Below are 19,981 nucleotides of genomic sequence, written 5' to 3'. Positions count from 1 at the left end.
GCCCGGAGCCAGGGCGGGCCCCAAGGGCCCCTCTCGAGGACCAGGGTTCCCTACCCCTGGTCTACAGCATGGTCTACTGGACCATATTATCTTTGCTTAGAGGGAAAAAATGTAAAAAACCCTTAAAGCGCCTCAAAGGGAGGGTCTAATCCCCAACCAGACATGACCAGTGTGTAGCAAAACAAAAACTACTCAAAAAGACACACACAGCCCTAACAGCAAAAAAGGTTCTATATTGTTTTTACAATGTTTATTATTCTTCAGCTTTCTTACGGAACCTTTGAGCTAAAATTTGACCCCCGCCACATACTCAAAAAAGCCCCAAATTTCTACACACCAAGGAAGACTGACAATGAATTTTTGGCATAGTGTGCGTTACCCCCCTAAAACGATGACATCACGGCGAGCATTTCTATTAAAAAAATGAATGGGTTGAAAATCGCTTATGGGACCAAAAAAAATATTTTGAAATACGCAAATGAAATCCAATGACACATGTCAGAGATAACCCCGGGGACATTTGAAATTATTGTGGGATGGCCAATTCTGAGATTTTGGGGGGTTTCACATTTTCAAACTTTATGGTGAAAACAACACTTTTGTTTGTCTGATTTTCATGAAACCTCACAAACTTGACGCCAGGTGGAGTCTTCAACCCCCCAAGAGGTTTCATTGACTGTTACCTTGGGAAAAGGCCGTCATCTTGAAATTCATTTTAATAAGCACTTGTAGTGCGAGCTGCCAAAAGAAATACCTCGTAGGGGGTTTTTATCAATTGTTATAATATCCTTGGATATAAATGGGAACCTACTATGGGAAAAATGCTGCAATTAGAAGTTGTAGAATTTGAATGGCATGCGCAAAGCAAGGTTGCAACTGACACAATCTTAGCTAGCTCGCACGTTTTATCCGAATTGCATAAAGGGTGTTTGTGCGTCCGGGGGCTCAAGATGAAAAAAACGATATAACATATGAAACCGTACCAGGCCCTGGTAAGCAAAAAAACATAGCAAAAAAAAACTGCTGACTCGGCAGAAAAATCTTTTGCAAAAAAGGAAATCCAAAAATTACCTTTGCTGATTCTTATGAAATAATATCAATCGTTCGGTGACCTCAGGCAAACAAAACATAAAATGGTTGCTATGGAGATAACACTAACAGAAAAGTCGCCATTTTGAAAAAAGTGCTTTTTCAATCAATTTCTTAAATACATCACAGACCAGCAATACAGTAAGAGAAGGGGGGGATTTGGGGGGGGGGGTAACAGCTGCTTAGCAAGTGAGCTTGGGTCAAAGGTGGCCGTCGGGGGCGACGATGGTGTGTATGGGCGGGTTAGTGAGGTAGTCGGCGGGTAGTGAGGGAGAGGGCGGGTAGCGGCGATGGTGCATATGTGTGGGCAGTGACGGCGGGAAGCGACTGCGGTCCATCCAACGCTGCTCGGCGCTTTTATTTTTTGTGTCAGCTTTGAGTTGTCTAAAAGTTGATAACGCAGAGCTGCCTGCTCACCCACACAATGTAATGTTAACAGAGATCAAAGCTGATGAGCTAGCGTCTTCTTTCTTTCAGAACTTACCAGGCTTTACATGACTTTTAAGAGTCAGACGAAGTTGGTCGTTGTTAATTCTGTCACAAACATCAAATCCATGACTTAAATTGAGTCAAGGCCAAATCATGTGACTCTATACCTCTGGGTAAGTGAGACTCTGACAAGCCCAGAGGTTAGTTGCATCACTAGCCCCAGGTTTTTTTAGCATCTGGTTTTCTGATTTGAATTAAGGAATGCAGTTTTAAGCTTAAATAATTTTACCGTTCCCCTGCTTGTTCGCATTTATTTTATTCCCAATTTCATGTATTCACAGATTTTTTTTTCAGTTACTGAACCCTGTCACTGAACAACTCAAGATGCTTGTATGAAATTTTTGCGTCCGAAGGAGGACCTCTCCTGAGCGCGGAGAGGGAGCGTAGGCAACCTTTAATCTGCATGGAGAAATGGCATGAGCTGACTCAGAAGAGGCTAAAAAAAATCCTGATATTCTGAAGGAGATAATCACGGAGGATAATTATCAACCAGAACAGGTGTTTAATATTTGATAAAGAAGGAAGCAAGCGCCCCTGATTGTGTGTGGATGAATGTCTGTTTGTTTGCTTGTCTGTAGGTATGTTTCATGACTTTTATTTATAACTAATTTTACTTTTATCATTTATTTTATTACTGAGTTTTTGTGTTGACTTTTTATACATATTTAATCTTATTATTTTATTTATTTTATTCCTAAATTCTTTACTTACTAATTTTAGTCTTTTATGAATGAAACACTGACCAGTGAGCACTTTTAAATTTCGTTGTACAAGTGACAATGACTAATAAATCTAAATCAAAATATTTTCATCTTTTGTTCTGAATAAAAACAAAAAAAAGGCCACCCACCGCTCCCTTGGGACCACCATTGAAGCCCAAAATCTCAGATGTCATTTTAAGAAGTTCCAAGAACTGCTTGTCGTCATAGTTGAAGCGCTCTTCATACAACAAGCAGCAGATCACGTTGGACACGGCGTAGCCCAGCATGAATGTGGGGTCAAAGGGTTTCCCTGCAGGAGGTCAAGAAAAACAAAAACGGGTTACTTGCAAGAACGAAACAGAAAAAATTGGTTGCATTTCTAATTGTTGCATCCTTTCTCCGCTCCACAAATTCATTTAACATATATATATATATATATATATATATGTATATTAGAGCTGTCAGGCGATTAAAATTCTTTAATCGCGATTAATCGCATTGTCTGTAGTTAACTCGTGATTAATCGCAAATTAATATGTGGCCTTTTTTTAAGAAAAAAAATTTGTTCTTCGTGGAATGTACCAGTTCTACATTAATTATGAAACAAGAACGGAAAAATTAATAGTTTTTATCAGAAATAGTTTATTTTCTAACATTATATTGAGATAAACTTTATTAACAATAAAAGGCTGTAACATAAAATGCCTAACAAAAGCCCAAGTGCAAGTGAAGGGCATTTTAAATTCAAAACTTCAATCAACGTTCAGTAAAATAAAATAAAAAACATCAAAATAAAATTTCCATAAAACTTTCATGTTCATTTTTTGTCAGGACCAAATCTTTTCCTCCTCCTCTGAACTACAGTAATAAATGAAATAGAGATTTATCATTTCAAATTAACTTTTGTTTTTTAAAACATTAAAGACTGAGAAAAGCGGGATACTCTGTGGATAGTTTGACAGTCTGTTACTGCCGCCACGTTCTCTGGCTGCAGCTCGATGCAGCGACGTGTCCAGCGGAGCTCACGTGATGAATATGCCGGCAGACAGACCGCTATGCTGGGGCTGGATCACGCTTAAACCTCCAGAACATTTAAAACGTCCCCCGGTGCGCTTGCTGTTCGGAACGTCGGGGGTCCGCAGCTCTCGGGACGCGGCACTGGACGCGAGCCAGTACCACCAGACGTGGTACTGGACGCGAACCGGAGCCGGGTTAGGGTGCAGGAGCTCTCCAGGTCCTAGCGCCGGGCCGGTTCTAGCTAGCAGCTCGGTGGTTGGAGACCCGCCCGTGATCTAGTGAGAGCAGCTGGTGAGTTAGAGGGCGATGAGGGACGTATGAGAAAATCTGCGATTAATGCGTCAAAAAAATTGTCGGTGTCAAGCACATGTCAGATTAACGCGTAAACGCTACAAATCTAACAGCCCTAAGCGGCTTCCTGCTTTCGCCGCACATAGGCTAAAAAAAAGTTAAAGTTAAAGTCCCACTATTTGTCACGCACCTAAGTGTGTGAAATTTGTTCTCCGCATTTGACCCATCCCCTGGGGGAGCGGTGAGCTGCAGACACAGCCGCGCTCGGGAACCATTTGGTGGTTTAACCCCCCAGTCCAACTCCTTAATGCTGAGTGTCAAGCAGGGAGGCACCGGGTCCCATTTTTAAAGTCTTTGGTATGACTCGGCCGGAATTTGAACCCACGACCTTCCAATCTCAGGGCGGACACTGTACCACAAGGCCACTGAGCTGGCTACCCCCAACCCATCTTCCCCGAACACCGGCGCCCCCCTGCTTTCACCGCCTACCGCAGGCCCAATCTTGCACAGATGCTGCTGGTTCATTTATCATGAAGAGTTCCACAAAAACCTACAAAAAATGAAATCCTTTAGAGATTTTCTCATTACCGGGGCTTCTGTCTTACTCGGGTGGGTGGGGGGTGTCTGGATGACTGCCGCTTCAATTTGAAGACAACCAGAGTTTTAAGGTTGTCCTGCATTAACCCGAGAGAGTGGAAATTGATGACCTTTTAAATGATTGTCTCGACGAACATAAGAAAAAGATGAGAGTTCGGACCAGAGCAGGCTGCTCCCGCTCGGGTCTCTCCTGGCATATTGAACGAGCTCCGCTGAAGTCCACGAGGCTGCAGCCGGAGAACCCTATACTTAACACAACAAGATGGCGCTTTGAACGGGTTAGAACAGTGTTTTGGACGCACGGTTTGTACGCGATAAAATTCAGATTTTTACAGCCATCTTGAGACAACTTCAGACTATGACAGGGCAGACTAAACAACCATTTCCTGATCGTAATCATTAGAGTTCTCAGAGTCAGTGAACACAACGGGACTGAAGTTACCACCCTCATCCATTTTCAATGGTCCTTGTGTTAGCCCCGCCCCAACGCGCCACAAGAGGGACGAAAGTTTTGTTACTGGAACTTTGAGATTCGTAAACGAAAAAAAAGAGTTGAAAGTGAAAAAAAATTTGAATCTGAAAAATAAGTTTTGAAATTGAAATTTTGAGGTTTGAAACCTAAAAAACAGAATATTTGAGGCTGAAAATACCAGTTTATTTTTATTTTAAAATTTAATTTATTTGGGTTTCAAATAATATTGGCCCCAATTTAGCTCTAAAGAAATAAAGCCTAGACACGTTTAGACACATTTGCCAAAGGTGGGGCAGAAGTGCTCTGGGTGTGTTCTCTAAATCTCACCTTTGCATGCGTTTATCTGTGCCATCAGGTGTCTGCTCTCCTCCTGGATCCACTGCTCCATCCCTTTCCGTCCCATCCCAAAGTCCCGCAGTGTCGTCAGAGTGAAGCGCCGCAGCTGGCGCCAGCGTTCCCCATTACTGATCCCGATCCCTGTCGGGAGGAGAGTCGAGTTCAGAGACCTCAAAGTTCAGAGTCTGGACATGTGGAGCTCCTCACCGTATCCTCTGGTAGCTTTGTAGAGAAACGGAAGCGGCGCTCTCCCCACAAAATCGTCTGCTTGGTCCACCAGAGCCTCCTTGACTGCATCATAACCAACCAGAGCCACTGTCCTCTGCCAGCCCATGTAGATGGTCATCACAGGCCCGTAGGTCTGACTGAGCTGCAAAACAACCATTTCACAACATGTCCTTTCTTCACTGTCAGAGTGCAGAAATCACCCCCACCTCCACGATAGTCCTGAAGGGAGCATTCTTGTCCAACTGCAGCAGGTTTCCTATGAGGGGCAGTGCGGGGGGGCCCGGGGGCAAGCGGTGCTTCCTGCTGTTCCTGAGGTTCAGCAGCCAGAGCAGAACGGCGGTGAGAGCCACCAAGATCAGGCTGGTGGACAGCTCCATGATCACTCCTGTCTGCTCTGCAGCAGCTGCAGCTTTTATCTGCACAGGAGGGGCAGTGGGTCACAGGTAAACAGGCGTCTGAGGTTGTGCACATTAACCTTAATATAAAGTGGGAGGGGCTGGTCAATCATTTCACCAAAGCAAGATCAAGCTGGTTTGAATCTTTTCTACTCAGTCCAAAATGAGGAAAAGGTGCACTTCTATTACATCAAAACTGCACTGCGTTTTTTCAAAACAGTTTGTAGTTAAAATAAATAAGTTTAGAGACAAGCCAGTTGTTACCCAAATAAAGGAAAGTTGATCATTTTCAAATACAAAAACAGTAAACGTCAGATAATTAATGTTGGCATTTAAAGATAACTCAAAAATATATTTCTGGGCTGATTAGTAGGAGTGAAAGAAAATATTGATACAGTGATGCAGTAATCGATGTATCGTTTTCAAATACTGCCAAGGTGACATTTATTTAGTTATTTCAACATTTCCTAAATTTCCAAAATAAAAGCACCATTAATTTGCTTAAGTAAAAGTGACTTGTTTATAAGATACTGTTGCAGTGCTAAAAGGTATGATCATTAAATAATGTGTATTTTAAAATATAACTTATGTGGAAAATGTAGCAATACTCAGATAATTCTTAAGTCATAATGAAAAAAAAATGAAATATGATCTGGTACTGTCTTGGGATGTATCGGTATATGTACCACATCATGACTTGTGTATAGTGATATGTAATGTATTGACAGACTTTTGTCAATATACAACCCTACTGATTAGTAATTAAATCAGAAAAATCTGTTTGAAACGTAAAAAATTACCTCAAAGTTTTAACCTAAAACTAAACTGAAAAGGTTTTCATTCATTACAAGTTTAATTGCCAGAAAGCAAAAACTCTGGACTGTGACATTTTAGGAATTTTTAAATGACTCCTGAAGGAAGAATCGGACAACTTTTGTTGTTTTTATGTGTGTGTTCATGCACCTCTGATTGGCTGATATCTTTTGGGGGACGGCCTACTCTTCCATAGTCCTCCGATTTTGCAGCTCTTTAAAGATTTATTTGGGTTAATTATCAATGTTTTGCAGATGGGAATGTCTGACTGAGAAATAGAGTTTAAGACTGAGATAAAACAAAATCTCATGTTGATTACCTTCAGCCTTGGAGCCTTGGACCAGCTAAGCTGCAGTCTATAAAAATTGTGTTTACGGTGCTACTGACCTTGTTTTTGAACAATGGGGTAAGTAAGGGAGGAGCCTTACCATACCACACTTTAAAGATTTGTACAATAGTGATTATTTATGGCATTGAATATTCAATACTTGTTCACTTTTCAGCAAATATATTCAGGTTGGGAAACCTCCCTTGTGGCTATATAATTAAACAGTAGTGTGAAGGGTCTTACCTTAGGACCCACACTGGATTAAGCTCACTGGACCCATAGGAAATGAACTCTGGTTTTGCGCATGCCAGTCCTACACCCAGCAAACTGAGCAATTGAAATTGAAAGCAAATCTCTCAATTTACCGGTCAATCTTGGTTCCACTCACCTTTGGTCATGAGCTCTGGGTCATGACTGAAGGAACGAGATCCCGATTACAAGCAGCTGAAATTTGCTTGGTCTGGAGGGTGGCTGGGCGCTCCTTTAGAGATAGAGTAAGAAACTCGGTCCCCTGGCGAGAGCTCGGAGTCAAGCCGCTTCTCCTCCACATTGAGAGGAGCCAGTTATGGTGGCTCGGGCATCTAATCCATATGCCTAATTGATGCCTGTTCATTTAGTCAGGAATGTATGTTTAGGTCCGCCGAACGTTAGCATTAGCCGTCCTATGGGAAATTCCATTAAACTTTTGCATCAAGCTAGTGGACTTTAGCTTTATGTGCTCAATCGATTTATATTTTTATGGATCGACTTTAATCTAATAAGCTTAAATCTATTTAAATCGATTTTTATCAACTGAGGCATAAAATATAGTGAGTAGGGAAGGAATTTGGACATAGCCTTAATTTAAATAAACTTTGTCATGAAATACTTTTCTTCTCTTCCCAATGAACACAAATACATCTGAACACAAGCCATTATCAGATTCTCAATTTTATAGCATGTCTCATTGGGTTTTCCATATTGATATTGAACTCCCCGAAAACAACGTCAGATCAACTTGGCATACGTGGCAGACAAAGTTGTTTCATATTTCACTGAAAGAAAATACTCAAATTTCCACATGTCCTGAAAGTGGTGGCCATCACCGTTGACTTTCTTTTTTTTATTTGCAGGTGTATTTACAGGGTACAGAATGGTTGCATGACAGTGTTGCCACAAGTTTACAATGGCTTAAAACGTAATTTAAAAAACTTAAAGAATAACAATTAAGAAATTGTACACAGTGTTTTAGAAAGTATGGATTTTATGAGAGGTGCCTGCAGTTTGTTTGAAATTTGAACACGGGTTGTATTCGGCCCATAGGTCAGACATTGGAAAAACCTGATGCAGAGCCAGGAGAGACGTTGAGTGGATGAAGACTGATGGCACAAAGCCTGGTGACAGGAGGTCATCACTCTTTCAGCCAGAAAAGGTGAAACATTAACTTGTGCTAATAAGAAATTACTCAAGTTTCATGACACACCCCTTACATGCGGGCACACACAGACCCACAATGAGTGCACAATGTTGGTGGCAATGAGTTCAATAGAACAGCTGCTGCAATCCACTGAATTCTCCTTATATGATCATTAGAGGACGATGGTTTCCAGTGAAGCCAACATTTATTATGTTTTCATCCATTTTCCCTTCATTTTATTTCTAAATATTATGACCTGTTTGTATCATGTGAATACAATTCCTCAGAGTATTAAGCTACAACTTTAAGCTGATAATGATTAACAATTAACTTCAAATCAAACACATTTTGCACGTTTTCTATGCATGACATTTCAGTCTGTGTGATATACGTAATTTCATCGCATGTGTCCGTTGAGGGTCTCGGCTGACGAGTCTTTATGTGAATTTGGTTTTTAGCTGTTTAGAATTTTTGTTCGTATGAGAATTACGCAGTTTATGCGTATGCAAAAATCCCGCCTTATCTGCTGCTGATTACCTGAATCAGGTGTGTTAACCAGTAAGGAGCAGGTTGGTTAGAAAACTTGTTGGACACCAGTCCTTGAGGCCTGGATTTGGAAACCCCTGATTTAGACTGTTTTGGCAATTCCACAATGAGTTTAGAGAATGTAATTTTTGTTTCATGAAATTAGCAAAAGCGATAGAAATAGCTGCAATAGCCGTGGTTGTGATGATTAACGCTTATTTCTCCATGTGTTGTTGTGATTGGCTCATTCCTTAGAGGGTGTTGCTGCATCCCCAAAGTCTTCAGCTTTCGTAGCTCTGTGCAGCTCCGTAGGTTTAATTGTTAATATTTTCCAGATGGGAATGTTTGACTGAGACATACGAAGATGAAAACAGAGATCAAACTAAACCATGTGTTGATGATGAAGTTAGCTTCAGCCCTGGATCAGAACTCAGAAGCAAACTATTAAATAAAAGCCTTTTACAAAAACAGTTAACTATAAAGCTATTATTCGCCTCTTGGCTTGTCCCTTTGCAGGTTGCCACAATGAATCAGCTTTCACTGATGTAAACAAGTGTTGTGGCAGATAGTTATGCCCTTCTTGCCACAACCCTGTACTTTCAAGGCGCAGAGAGACCTAGATGAGCAGCAGCATGAAGGGTTTTGCCTAAGAATCCACACTAGATTTTTTTTTTTTTTTTTGTCTTATTGCACACTGTGGGAATTGAACCTAGCTTCCTGTGTGGCAGTCCTACATCTACCCAACTCAGCTATCCAGCTGCTAATCATAGAGTTAATTGATGTAGTCATAATTGTGAATGTTTATACATCTTTCACAGATGATACAGATTACGTTAATAAAGTTGTTATTGGAGATGTGTGGACATCATAAGGAAAGGGTGCACCCATGGGCATAATAGAAATCACATTTCAACTATAAAAGACTTAGATTGGGAAAAGGCTAAGAAAACTGTTTATAAATATTGTATTAATAACAAAAAGAAGTTTTATTCAAAATGATACACCATATTTTTCCAGTTACAGATGCACTGACACAGGGGTGCTCATTACGTTGATCATGATCGAGCGGTGAATTGTGAAGGATGTGATGGTAGATTGCGGGTCATCAAAAACAAATAAAACAATGCCCTCAGTAAATAGCAGACATGCGTGAAGCCCCTTGCTCTCGTGGGAAGGCTCTGAGTTCAAATCATGCAGTTGATGTTTTTTTTTATTTTTAAAATGCATGGCTGCATTTTATTAAGCATAAAGAATGCATGAGCTTTTTTTTTTTTTATTCCTATGAACATATTTTTTTATTCAACAAGTATTAAACCAAGGATTTAATACACTCAATTTAATTGTGTTAACTATGTATTACTTAAAAATAAACTTGTGCCTATAAAGAAAAGACAACCTGATGACATGTAAAATCTGGAGAATTATCCTGATGTTTTTGATCAATATTTACAGTAATATATGTTGAGAATTTTAATGAAAATAAAAAAATGAATGAAATGCCAAAGCTGGATGTGGGAATCTAACCCAGATCCTTCTAAAAAAGAAAAAAAAAACTACATGCAGGATAAACTGTTGTCGACATGTCCAAACTTTTGCACACACCATTATTTGGCTTTCTGTTAATTTAAAAGAGTAAATAATGAAAATAAAAACAAATTTATTTTACACGTTAAAATAATGTCTCATCTTTAATCTGATGCCTTTAGAAGATTTTCAGTCTTTCCTTGGGTTCTTTATGCACAATAACATGACACCTGAGGTGTCCAAACTTTCAATCCTCACTGTATCATTTTTTTGCCAAAATATTTTGTTACAATTCCAAATGTTTAAATGTAAAAACTGTGATTTTGGTTCTCAATGTGTGGTACAAATATACTTACATGGTACTGGTCCTTTACTGACGGGGTCTGCACTTGATACACAAGTGGACGTAGGACCACACGCTTGCGCCTCGACTCAGAGGTCATTTTCACACCTTCATGGACCCTAAAGGGTTGACCAGCTCTCTCCCGATGATTCCGGCCCAAACCATGACAAAATACACAAGCCAACAACAACAAAAGCCAAAGCTCGACATTAAAAGCCACAACAAAATGAGTCGTGCTATTCCTTTTGTTGATTTGGTTTGGCTTTTGTCTTTGTGCTGTCAACTTTTGTTGTTGGGTTTCAGCTTTTGTTGTTGTGTTCTGTCTTTTGCATTTATGTGAGCCATTTTGGCCACCATACCAAAGCCTCTTGGCCAGGTCTCTCTCAAAAAATGAAAATTAAAAAAACAAATGATTTCCTGGTAAAATAAAATGTGTTTTTGATATTTTTTTCAGTCCATCATTAATACCTGAGCCATGAATCATTTCTAGAGATTAAAGATAAAAATGAATACACGATTAAAAGCCTTAACATTGTTTGACTTTTCCAACCTAAATGCATCTTGTTTGGTGAAAATACCCTCAGGTTTGTTGTTTGCTTACTTTCTGATCGTGTATAAAACACAAATTTATGAAGAAAAATATTTGACGGGGGATGTAGAATAGATTAAAGGAGTAGGAAAAATTAACACACACATATATACAATATATATGGTATATTAGGGGAAAAAAGGCCATCAAAATAACAAAAAAAGAGGAATATTTTTTATTTCAGTGATGTTTCGGATGTCATCATTTTTAGATCCTCCCCTAAACAAAGCAAGCCTCGATACATACTTCACAGAAACTTCTCCTTGACTTCTTGACACATGCCTCGAAGCCTCGATAGAGACCATCAAATCACTAGTTCCGGTTCCTGATACAATGACCTGACCACCTTGGACCCAATAGGAGGATTTTTTGCCACAGTGGCAAGGTTTTCTGCCACAGCAGGCAACTCCATGCTACGCCACGTCAGAGGCGTTTTCCTGCAGCCTCTTTCAAGTTAAAAATGACCAGAGAAAGGTAGTTTGTCCTCTCTCGGTGGGTGGAGTGCTCCTGCCTCAATTGGAGGAGTTAAAATATCTTGGGTTCTTGTTCACGAGTGATGGAAGATCGGAGCATGAGATTGACGGGCGGATTGAAGAGGGTGTCCGCTGTTATACATCACTGCCCTGGTCTGTTGTGGTGAAGAGAGACTTAGCCAGTTAGCAAAGCCATTGATTTATTAGTCGATCTTTGTTCAATTCTCATCTATGGTCATGAGCTCTGGGTCATGACCAAAAGAACAAGACCCCGACTACAAGCGGCTGAAATGAGTTTTCCCCGGAGGGTATCTGGACGCTCCCTTAGAGATAGGGTAAAAGCTCGGTCACCCGGAGAGAGCTCGGAGTCGAGCCGCTTCTCCTCCACATCGAGTGAAGCCAGTTATGGTGGCTCGGGCATCTAATCCATATGCCTAATGGACGCCGTCCTGGGGAGGAGTTCCGGGCATGTTCCACTGGACTTGCATGAAGCCCAATGAGGCAAATTGAATTTGTGATATTGGGCTATATAAATAAAATTGAATTGAATTGAATTGAATTGGACAGAGGAGCCGGGGAAGACCCAAGACACGTTGGAGAAACTATATCTCTCGGCTAGGAACACCTCGGGGTTCCCCCAGAGAAACTGGAGGAAGTGACCGGGGAGAGGGAAGTCTGGGTATCTTTGCTTAGACTGCTGCCCCTGCAACAACCCAGTCCTGGATGAGCGGAAGAAGATGGATGATAGACTTTCAAGTTAAGCCATTCCAGGTCTAGCCTGTCCGTTCCTGAGAGGGATTGCCAGGGCCATCCGTGACGTTTCTTATCCCTGAGAATGGTTGCCATTCATCCCCCTTTGGCCATATTTCATTTTCTGGAGGAGGGTTGTCGGGCCTGATCCTCTACATGTCGGTTCCTGAGGAGGAGTTCACCATGTCACCCCTCTCATATGCTAGGCTGCAGGAAACCAAAATGTGTTCTGGGCTTTTTGTTTTTTTTTCTGTTTCTCCAGGTCCCCTCGTCTCGGATGTTTGGGCTCCTGGGATCTATCCTTTTGGGGAGGGGTACTGTTATGTTTGTGTTTTAGTTTGGTTGGTTTTCTGCTGCTCTTGGTCATGTCTTTGGCTACCCTTTGTCAGTCACACCAGTTTCAGGTTCATGATCAACATCTCAGTGAATTACTCTCAGCCTATTTACATGTCTGGTTTTCAGTTCATCTTTGTCAGGTCACTTACTCTGTTCTTTCACTGTTTTATTTTTTCATGGGTTTATTATTTGTCTAGTTCAAGTTTATTTATTAAATTGTTAAGTTTCCACCACCAAGCCCAGTCTCGTGCGTTTGGATCCTACGCTACCGGTTCCTGACATTTTTCCTATTCCACAAAAAAAAACCTTTGTTAAGTAACGTACCTTACTCAGGCTACATAAACAATAGCATGAAAAGAGAAAGTAAACAGATTTTCTAAAGGACATCATTACAATGACAAATTTTCCATGGATCTTATCGTGAATGTTTGAACTTCTCATTTGAACAATCAAATTGTGGTAATAAAAGACATGCTGCTCCATGCAGCAGGTGTGAGGTTTTCTCCATGTTAGATAACAAACTTGAAGCTCCTGGGTGGACCTTTTCCCTCAGCGTGGAGTGGCAATGAGGTTATACCGACGAGGCAGGTTGGTAAGACTGCTGTACTCGGGAACCAGGTTGATGCTGTCGGGACCGTTGGGGGCAGAAAAGGTGAAATCTTGCAGGAACGACACGATGAAGAGGAAGATCTCCATCCGAGCCAGAGACTCTCCAACACAGGCTCGCTTCCCTGCAAGCAGATAGAAGTGTTAGTGGAGCGAAGATGCTGAGGTTCTTCAGGGTCAAATCAACTCAAACTTTACTTATTTATACAGATTTTCTCCAATTTACGTTACTCAGTGTTTAACACAGTAACATAATTACATTTTTAAAAACATAAAGCAAGACACTGAACACAGAAAATATGCATGAAAAAAGAACGAGGCCTGGCCGTATTTTTTTGTTTTGACTTTTGGTGTATCTAAAAGGCTTGTACCAGAGGACCTCAAGATCTGTGAGGGTTTAAACTTTAAAAGTCATATCAGATAGATATAATGGCCCAAGACCATGAAAAAATTTATGAAACAATAAAATAATTTTAAAAGCATTTTTTTATTGCACAGGGAGCCAATGCAGCGATTTTAAAATGGGTGTAATGTGTTCCCGCCCCCTGGTCCTCGTCAGCACGCGGGCGGCTCAGTTCTGTAATAGTTGAAGAGAGCAGGATATTACTATAATCTAATCTTTCGGAAATAAAAGCATGCATTAACACCTATGTGCTGACAAGATAGAGAAATGGGCGGAGTCTGGCAGTATTTTTAGATGATAAAATCCTTTTTTGCTGTATTTTTAATTTGTGGAATAAAATGAATCTCAGAGTCAAAAATAGCCCCCAGGTTTCTCACACACTGAGAAGATTTGTATTTTTTTAGTTTAGATAAAACAATCTCTTAGTTGTCCTCAGAACTGATCACTAAAACCTTTGTTTTATTCTAATTCAGCTGTAAGAAATTATCTGCCATCCAAGACATAATGTCTAAAATAAAGAAGGTTGACTGACTCTTGGTCACCAGGAGAGACTGCAATGTTGAGCTGTGTATAATCAGCATAGCTGGGAAAAGAAACACCATGCCTCCTGATGACATCCCCAAGTGGCAGTATCAAAAAGTATCAAAAATAGATAAAAAGTTCATGAAAAATAGATTTAAAAATATTCACTTTACCTAAAAATTTGGATACTGGTTGATAATTATTGTTTGGATCTAAATTACTGTTCTTCAGAAGAGGCCTCACCACTCGTTTTTAAAGGCAGCTAGGAAGACAGCTGTCTGGAGCAATTCACTATAATTAAAAGCTCAAGCTAAAGAGATAAATGTTTTAACATTGGTGTGGGGATTGGGTCCAAAAGGCAGGTGGGTGGCTTTAACTGTGAGAAAACTCGGCCCAGTGCTATCGCATGAACCAGGACAAAACGTTCCAGCGATTTCTCTGATAAATAAAACACTATTGATTTATAAAAATCAAGGTCCATTTGAGTAAAAAGATTATGTTTAACAGCATTGATTTAACTCCAGAATTGGTCTGCGAAACTCTCACAAATGCTGTCATAGAGGAAAATGTCTGAAAATCTCTATTGTTTTAAAGAGAAATTCAGATCATTTTTGTTTGCCGTAATTACATTTGAGAAGTGGAGGGTTCTACATTAGTTTTTGCTTGTCTTTATATCATTTTTTGCTCATTAAAAATGTATTGATGTACTGTTAATTTTGTCTTCCTCCACTTTCTCTCTGCTCTCCTGCATTCTCGTTTCATGGATCTGATCGTTTCATTTCTCCAGGATTCTGTAGCTTTACTTTTCACCATTTTTGTTTTAAGTGGAGCTACAGCATCAGTGTCTGGTTTTAGATTGTTGTTAAAATATTCAATCATAAAATCACTTAATGCAGGTAAAATCTGAGCTGGAGTTTGATGTGAATAATTGATTAAATTTGCAGCTATACATCAGAAGTTATTCTCAATGGAGCTTCTTGTCAAGTAAAGCTGGTGATAATAAAAGATACACAATAGTGATCTAACACAGCCATGTCAACAACAGAGGACACACTACATGACAGACCATAGGTTATGATCAAGTCCAGAGTGTGCCCCCTGTTGTGAATAAACTGTATGACATGCTGTTTAAAATCAATGCAGTGGAAAAGGTGAAGAAACTTATTTCCATCAACATCAATGTCTTGTCAATGTGAATGTTAAAATCACCAATTATTAAAACTCTACCATATTTAGAATGTATAAATAACAATTTTGAAAATTAATGAATAAAACAGGAAAGAGGCTTTGAAGGTCTGTAGACGGTAACACAAAAAAAAAGGTGGGTTCTAAAAGAAAATGCATGATGCTCAAATGTGAAGTAACTATTTTATCGTTCAACGGTTTGGAGATTTACCCGCAGAAAACGGCACAAATGCAGGGTTCTTCTTGAAGTTTCCATTCTGGTCCAGAAAGTGTTGGGGGTTGAAGGACCAGGGAGTTGACCACAGCTTATCTTCTCTGAGCACAGAGTGCAGCATGGGAAAAAGCAGTGTGTCCTTTAAAGAAAGCAAATAATTTTAGATTTTTTATATCATTGATTAAATCTGAGCTGGTGGGAACATGGATCACCTTAGGGATGGTGTAACCTCTGAACGAAATGTCCTTCAGAGAATAGTGAGGGAGGCTGAATGGGGTCAGGTCCATGAAACGCTGCACCTCGTGGAGGACGGCGTCTGTGAAGGGGAGGGACTTCCTGTCCTCCATGGAGGGACATCGTTCTCTTCCGATCACAGTGTCGATCTCCTCCTGCATTTTCTCTGCAGAACAAAGAGATGTTCTTCTGTTCTGCTGCATTGCCCTGATGGAGTTCTGCAGGAGAACCTACCCTGTATTTTGGGGTGTTTGATCAGAACACTCAGAGCGTATCTGATGGTGGAGCTGGTGGTTTCTGTTCCTGCCAGGAACAGATTCAGAACTGTAGCAACCAGGTTCTCATAGTGGAACTCAGATGTGGGGTTGTTCTTCTCCTGGAAGAAACATTCAATAACAAAACCAAAACATTTTAAGCTGTTATTATTGACACAAGACAGTTCTGATGAACAGTCCTGAGTATAGAGGTGTGGACGAAGACGTGAACGTTAGGACATTGCCTAATCCAATCTTTAAGATCTACCAACAAGCAAAACACAAAAAGGTCCAAACCAGGATTTGAACCATTGCTGTTTCACTCGTTTCTGAAATTCTGAAGACCTTTCAGAGGCTCATATTACGTCTCCTCTTCCCACATGTCCACCAGACACTGGACTCTTTACAGTTTGGCTATCGTGACAGCATAGGGGTCAAGGATGCCTTTGTAGGATGATCCCGGGGGTTTATGTACTCGTCATGTTTGTTTTACAATTTTTCATGCGCATTTAATACAATTTCAAGTTCTCTTTCGTAAATCTTCCTTGCTTGACTTTGTGTACAGTTCAGTATCAATAAACTTTGAGCCAGCCCCAGCTGAAGGCTGTGAGGAGCTGATATGATGCAGATACTTGAAGAATCCGGCGTCGACCCAGCTGTGTTGAAATGTAACATTAGTGATAGTAAAACCGGTCCTTAGCTGGTTTCCCCCCACCTTCGGAGCTATGGTATGTAATGGTTGCAAGCGTATTCCGTAGATCTCTAAAATGCCAGTATGTTTATAGAACATAATGTTTACGCTGACTGTTTAAAATAATGTTTATGCTGGAATTGTATTGAAAATCTATTGTTCTGAATGAATGGTAATTTCTGATCTAATGGACCCAGGAAGACAAGCTGAAGGCTATAGCTCTCAGCTAATGGGATCCATATAAATAAACAAATAAACAGATCCAATGTAACTAGGGACGCCCCAACAGAATAAAAGACAAGGCCCGGACAGAGAACTTCATAGCGGAAAAAGAAGTTATGAAGGTTTTTTGTTTGTTTCTCCTTGCAGGTATTTTACCTAATCTTTCTCTTGTCTTTCTTATAGTAGTAGATAGATGTTTCAGGTTGTTTTAATCTAACACATAACAAACTTCGGAGCTCCAGTGGAGACAGTATTATCTCTATTTCTATTCACTCTTTATACTGCAGATTTCTCATACAGGTCTCCATCATGCCATGAACAAATGTACTCTGATGATCCAGCAGTACTGGCTTGTGGCGAGGAGAACAATAAGGAGGAGTACAGAGCGATCATCTCGGATTTTACTGACTGGTGTAACTGTCATGGTCCCATTTTAACCTTCCTCTGGTGTTAGCTTTTTTCTGCCATCTGTGGTGTTAGCGGGTCATTTTGGACCCATGTAATAAATCAGCCATAAAATACCCTAAAAATAATCTTTTATCATCCAGTGTTTGTCTTAACTCTTGTTTAGCTGGTTGGGCTCCCTTATCCATGAAAAGATTGGTTTTAATATTCTTTTGTGGCCTCCTGGGCCTTTGTTTTAACAGCATACCCCTCGTTTTCAATGTCTAAAAAATGGTCAAATGAACCTTCAGAGAAGAAGGCAACAAAATATTCAGTTGTTCTGTTACCTGACTGTAACTGAGAGATATTAAAACACTTTTTTTAAGTGTTCAACAAAAAAAAAATGATTTCAATCTTAATATTATCAAATATAGTAACATCTATGGTGTTTCGGGTCATTTTGGATCCGTATATATTTACTTCAAAAAAAAGGCAAAAACAAGTATTTTTTTTCCACACAATATAACTTTAATATTTAACAATATTTAACAATATTTTTCATGGATGCTGCTTGCAGATTTGCTTGTGAATCTGTAGGTTCCACGCATAGCTTGTTTTAGCATCACAGGCTGCCCAGATTTTTTTGCCATATTTGCCTGGCTTGCTGGGCATGTATTGCCGGAACGGGCATTTTCCTCGGAAAGGGAGAAAACGTTCATCCACTGTCACCTCTGGCCCTGGGTTGAACATCAGTGGGAGGAGTTGCACCCATCTCTCCCAAACATCCCTGATGGGAGCAAGCTTGTCAGATTTTGCTCTGGTATCTCGATTGTCGAATCTGAGGACTCTTGAGATCATCTGAAAGGTCCGAAGAGACATTGTTGCCCGGAAAGTATTTCTGTCCGTTGATGCATCCCAGAGACTCTCAGTTGCCTCATTGCTGGATCTGTAAACTCCAGCAAGGAGGAGAACACCAATGTAGGCATCCAGGTACATCTCATCAATGTCTTTCCATGTGTTGCCATCTACGTCTTTCCCCTCAAGGTTTGTCATAGCAATTATGACTTTTTTTTAGTGACAATGGCAAAAAAGATCAAAGCACGTCTTGATGTCACTTACTCCTGTCACAGCAAACCTCGTGACCCCAGGGGTCATTTTGATGATGTTTGCAGCAGCTGTCCTTCCACGCACATCAGGAGGAACTGTACTCCAACGGATATTGCCACGTTTGGATTGGAATGATTCAGCAGGATCAGCTTCAGCACTAGTGACCTCCTCTTCAGACTGATCAGTTGTGTCTGTTTCTTCCAATTGGTACTCCACATCATCTTCGTTCTCAGAGGCCTGCTCATTTCCATCGCTAAAATCCTGTGTGTCCTCTGCCTCATTTGCATCAAAAATGTGATCCAAAACTTCATTTACAGTTAATCTTCTCCTCATTGTTGCATCCTGTGAATTGGAAATGTGTACTCTGCAAGTCACCACTTATATACACTCAAATGGCTTGACGAGCCTGGACATGTCTCCCCTTGTTCTCGCAAAAAGGCAAAGAGAAAAGCCCCTAGATGAAGCTCAAGTGGTTGGGGGAAGAGGCTGTTGGTTGATTGTGTGTTTATGATTTCATTTTTGGCATTTTTTATTGTTTTATGATCAAAAATTTTAACCGGGTCAAAAATGACCCGAACACCACAAAAGTCATTTTTTTCACCAGAGCAATTTAAAATTTAGTAAAAAAAATGAAAATAAAAATATTTTGTTTAAATGGAAGTCCCTGACAAAGTCAAAAAGTTTCAACGCAAAAAACAAATGTATGAAGTACTTTTATGCATGCTAAAACTCAAAACGGGTCCGTAGGCACCCTAACACCATAGGAAGGTTAAACACATCAAAACCTAAGGGGATGAGCGAGAGATTTTAGCAGGAAGAAGAAACGTTTGCATCGATGGAAACAGCAATGAGATTGTCTCAACTTTCGAGTAATTCACCTTCACCCCAAACTGTACTGGTCTTTGCAGACTATGGTCTCTTACTAGGGGTGTAACAATAATTGATGAATTAATTTCTATTCCTAGGATTGAGGCAGCTCGATCTGTCAAGGCATAATTGAATTGATCAATACCATTAAAAGAATTTGGATCGGGACATGGTGGGTTTTTTTTACTTTAACATAAAAATGACCAAGTGCCATCACTTGTGAATGGATTTCCCATTAATTGTTGTTGACATATTTTATTTACACTTCATTATCTCGTAAGACATTCAAGGAATCTGGAAAACTTCACCAGTGCCGGTCAGTACCAAGTATTTATCTCTGAGTGACGCTGGTTGAAGTTTTGGCTAAAGATGTCCTGGAATGATTTTAGGCCAGTAAATCAAATTGTTAAAAATGAATCAATATCGAAAGTGAATCAAACCGGCAACCGCAAATATGGAATCGAAAAGGAATTGTTACACCCCTACCTCTTCTAAGAAAGATCAGAGCAGACTTTTTTTTTAGAAGGTCTTTCAACATATGAAATGTTACACATTATTTTATCAGTCCATGGTGGCCATTGCTGTTTTTTTATGGTGTGG

At 40.2% G+C, this 19,981-nt stretch overlaps 3 protein-coding genes across 7 annotated transcripts in view; 1 reads left to right on the top strand and 2 right to left on the bottom strand.

Annotated features, from left to right (window-relative positions):
- Positions 1–9,598, top strand: part of LOC112149757 (cyclin-dependent kinase-like 1) — a 30,870-nt gene extending 21,272 nt beyond the window's left edge. Inside the window, exons 11-12 of one of the 3 annotated variants that reach the window (XR_002919833.2) lie at positions 8,059–8,167; positions 9,194–9,598. Coding sequence is in view for 1 of the 3 variants with exons in the window: in XM_024277680.2 (XP_024133448.1) it covers positions 8,059–8,103 (45 nt within the window). In the remaining 2 variants the exon portion in view is untranslated. Of the gene's footprint in view, positions 1–8,058 lie in introns of all 3 variants that reach the window. The other 2 variants (XR_002919832.2, XM_024277680.2) reach the window with 2 other exon arrangements.
- The window catches only part of LOC112149746 (cytochrome P450 2G1), a 58,489-nt gene that overhangs the window by 5,801 nt on the left and 32,707 nt on the right, over positions 1–19,981 (bottom strand). Inside the window, exons 1-5 of one of the 2 annotated variants that reach the window (XM_024277656.2) lie at positions 10,558–10,920; positions 5,427–5,636; positions 5,200–5,362; positions 4,984–5,133; positions 2,429–2,589 (exon numbers count right to left, since the gene is read on the bottom strand). The exons of the other annotated variant lie outside the window; for it this stretch is intronic. Coding sequence (XP_024133424.2) covers positions 2,429–2,589; positions 4,984–5,133; positions 5,200–5,362; positions 5,427–5,636; positions 10,558–10,644 — 771 coding nt within the window. The 5' untranslated portion in view covers positions 10,645–10,920. Of the gene's footprint in view, positions 1–2,428; positions 2,590–4,983; positions 5,134–5,199; positions 5,363–5,426; positions 5,637–10,557; positions 10,921–19,981 lie in introns of those variants that run through there. 2 annotated transcript variants of the gene reach the window in all.
- The window catches only part of LOC112149741 (cytochrome P450 2A13), a 32,201-nt gene continuing 23,505 nt past the window's right edge, over positions 11,286–19,981 (bottom strand). For both annotated transcript variants that reach the window (XM_036214687.1, XM_024277649.2), the window contains exons 7-10: positions 16,091–16,232; positions 15,835–16,022; positions 15,620–15,761; positions 11,286–13,423 (exon numbers count right to left, since the gene is read on the bottom strand). In XM_036214687.1, coding sequence (XP_036070580.1) covers positions 13,242–13,423; positions 15,620–15,761; positions 15,835–16,022; positions 16,091–16,232 — 654 coding nt within the window. In that variant the 3' untranslated portion in view covers positions 11,286–13,241. The remainder of the gene's footprint in view (positions 13,424–15,619; positions 15,762–15,834; positions 16,023–16,090; positions 16,233–19,981) is intronic.

This window comes from Oryzias melastigma, linkage group LG13 (assembly GCF_002922805.2).
Source record: "Oryzias melastigma strain HK-1 linkage group LG13, ASM292280v2, whole genome shotgun sequence".
NCBI classification, from domain to species: domain Eukaryota; kingdom Metazoa; phylum Chordata; class Actinopteri; order Beloniformes; family Adrianichthyidae; genus Oryzias; species Oryzias melastigma.
This window is presented reverse-complemented; position numbering and strand designations above follow the sequence as displayed.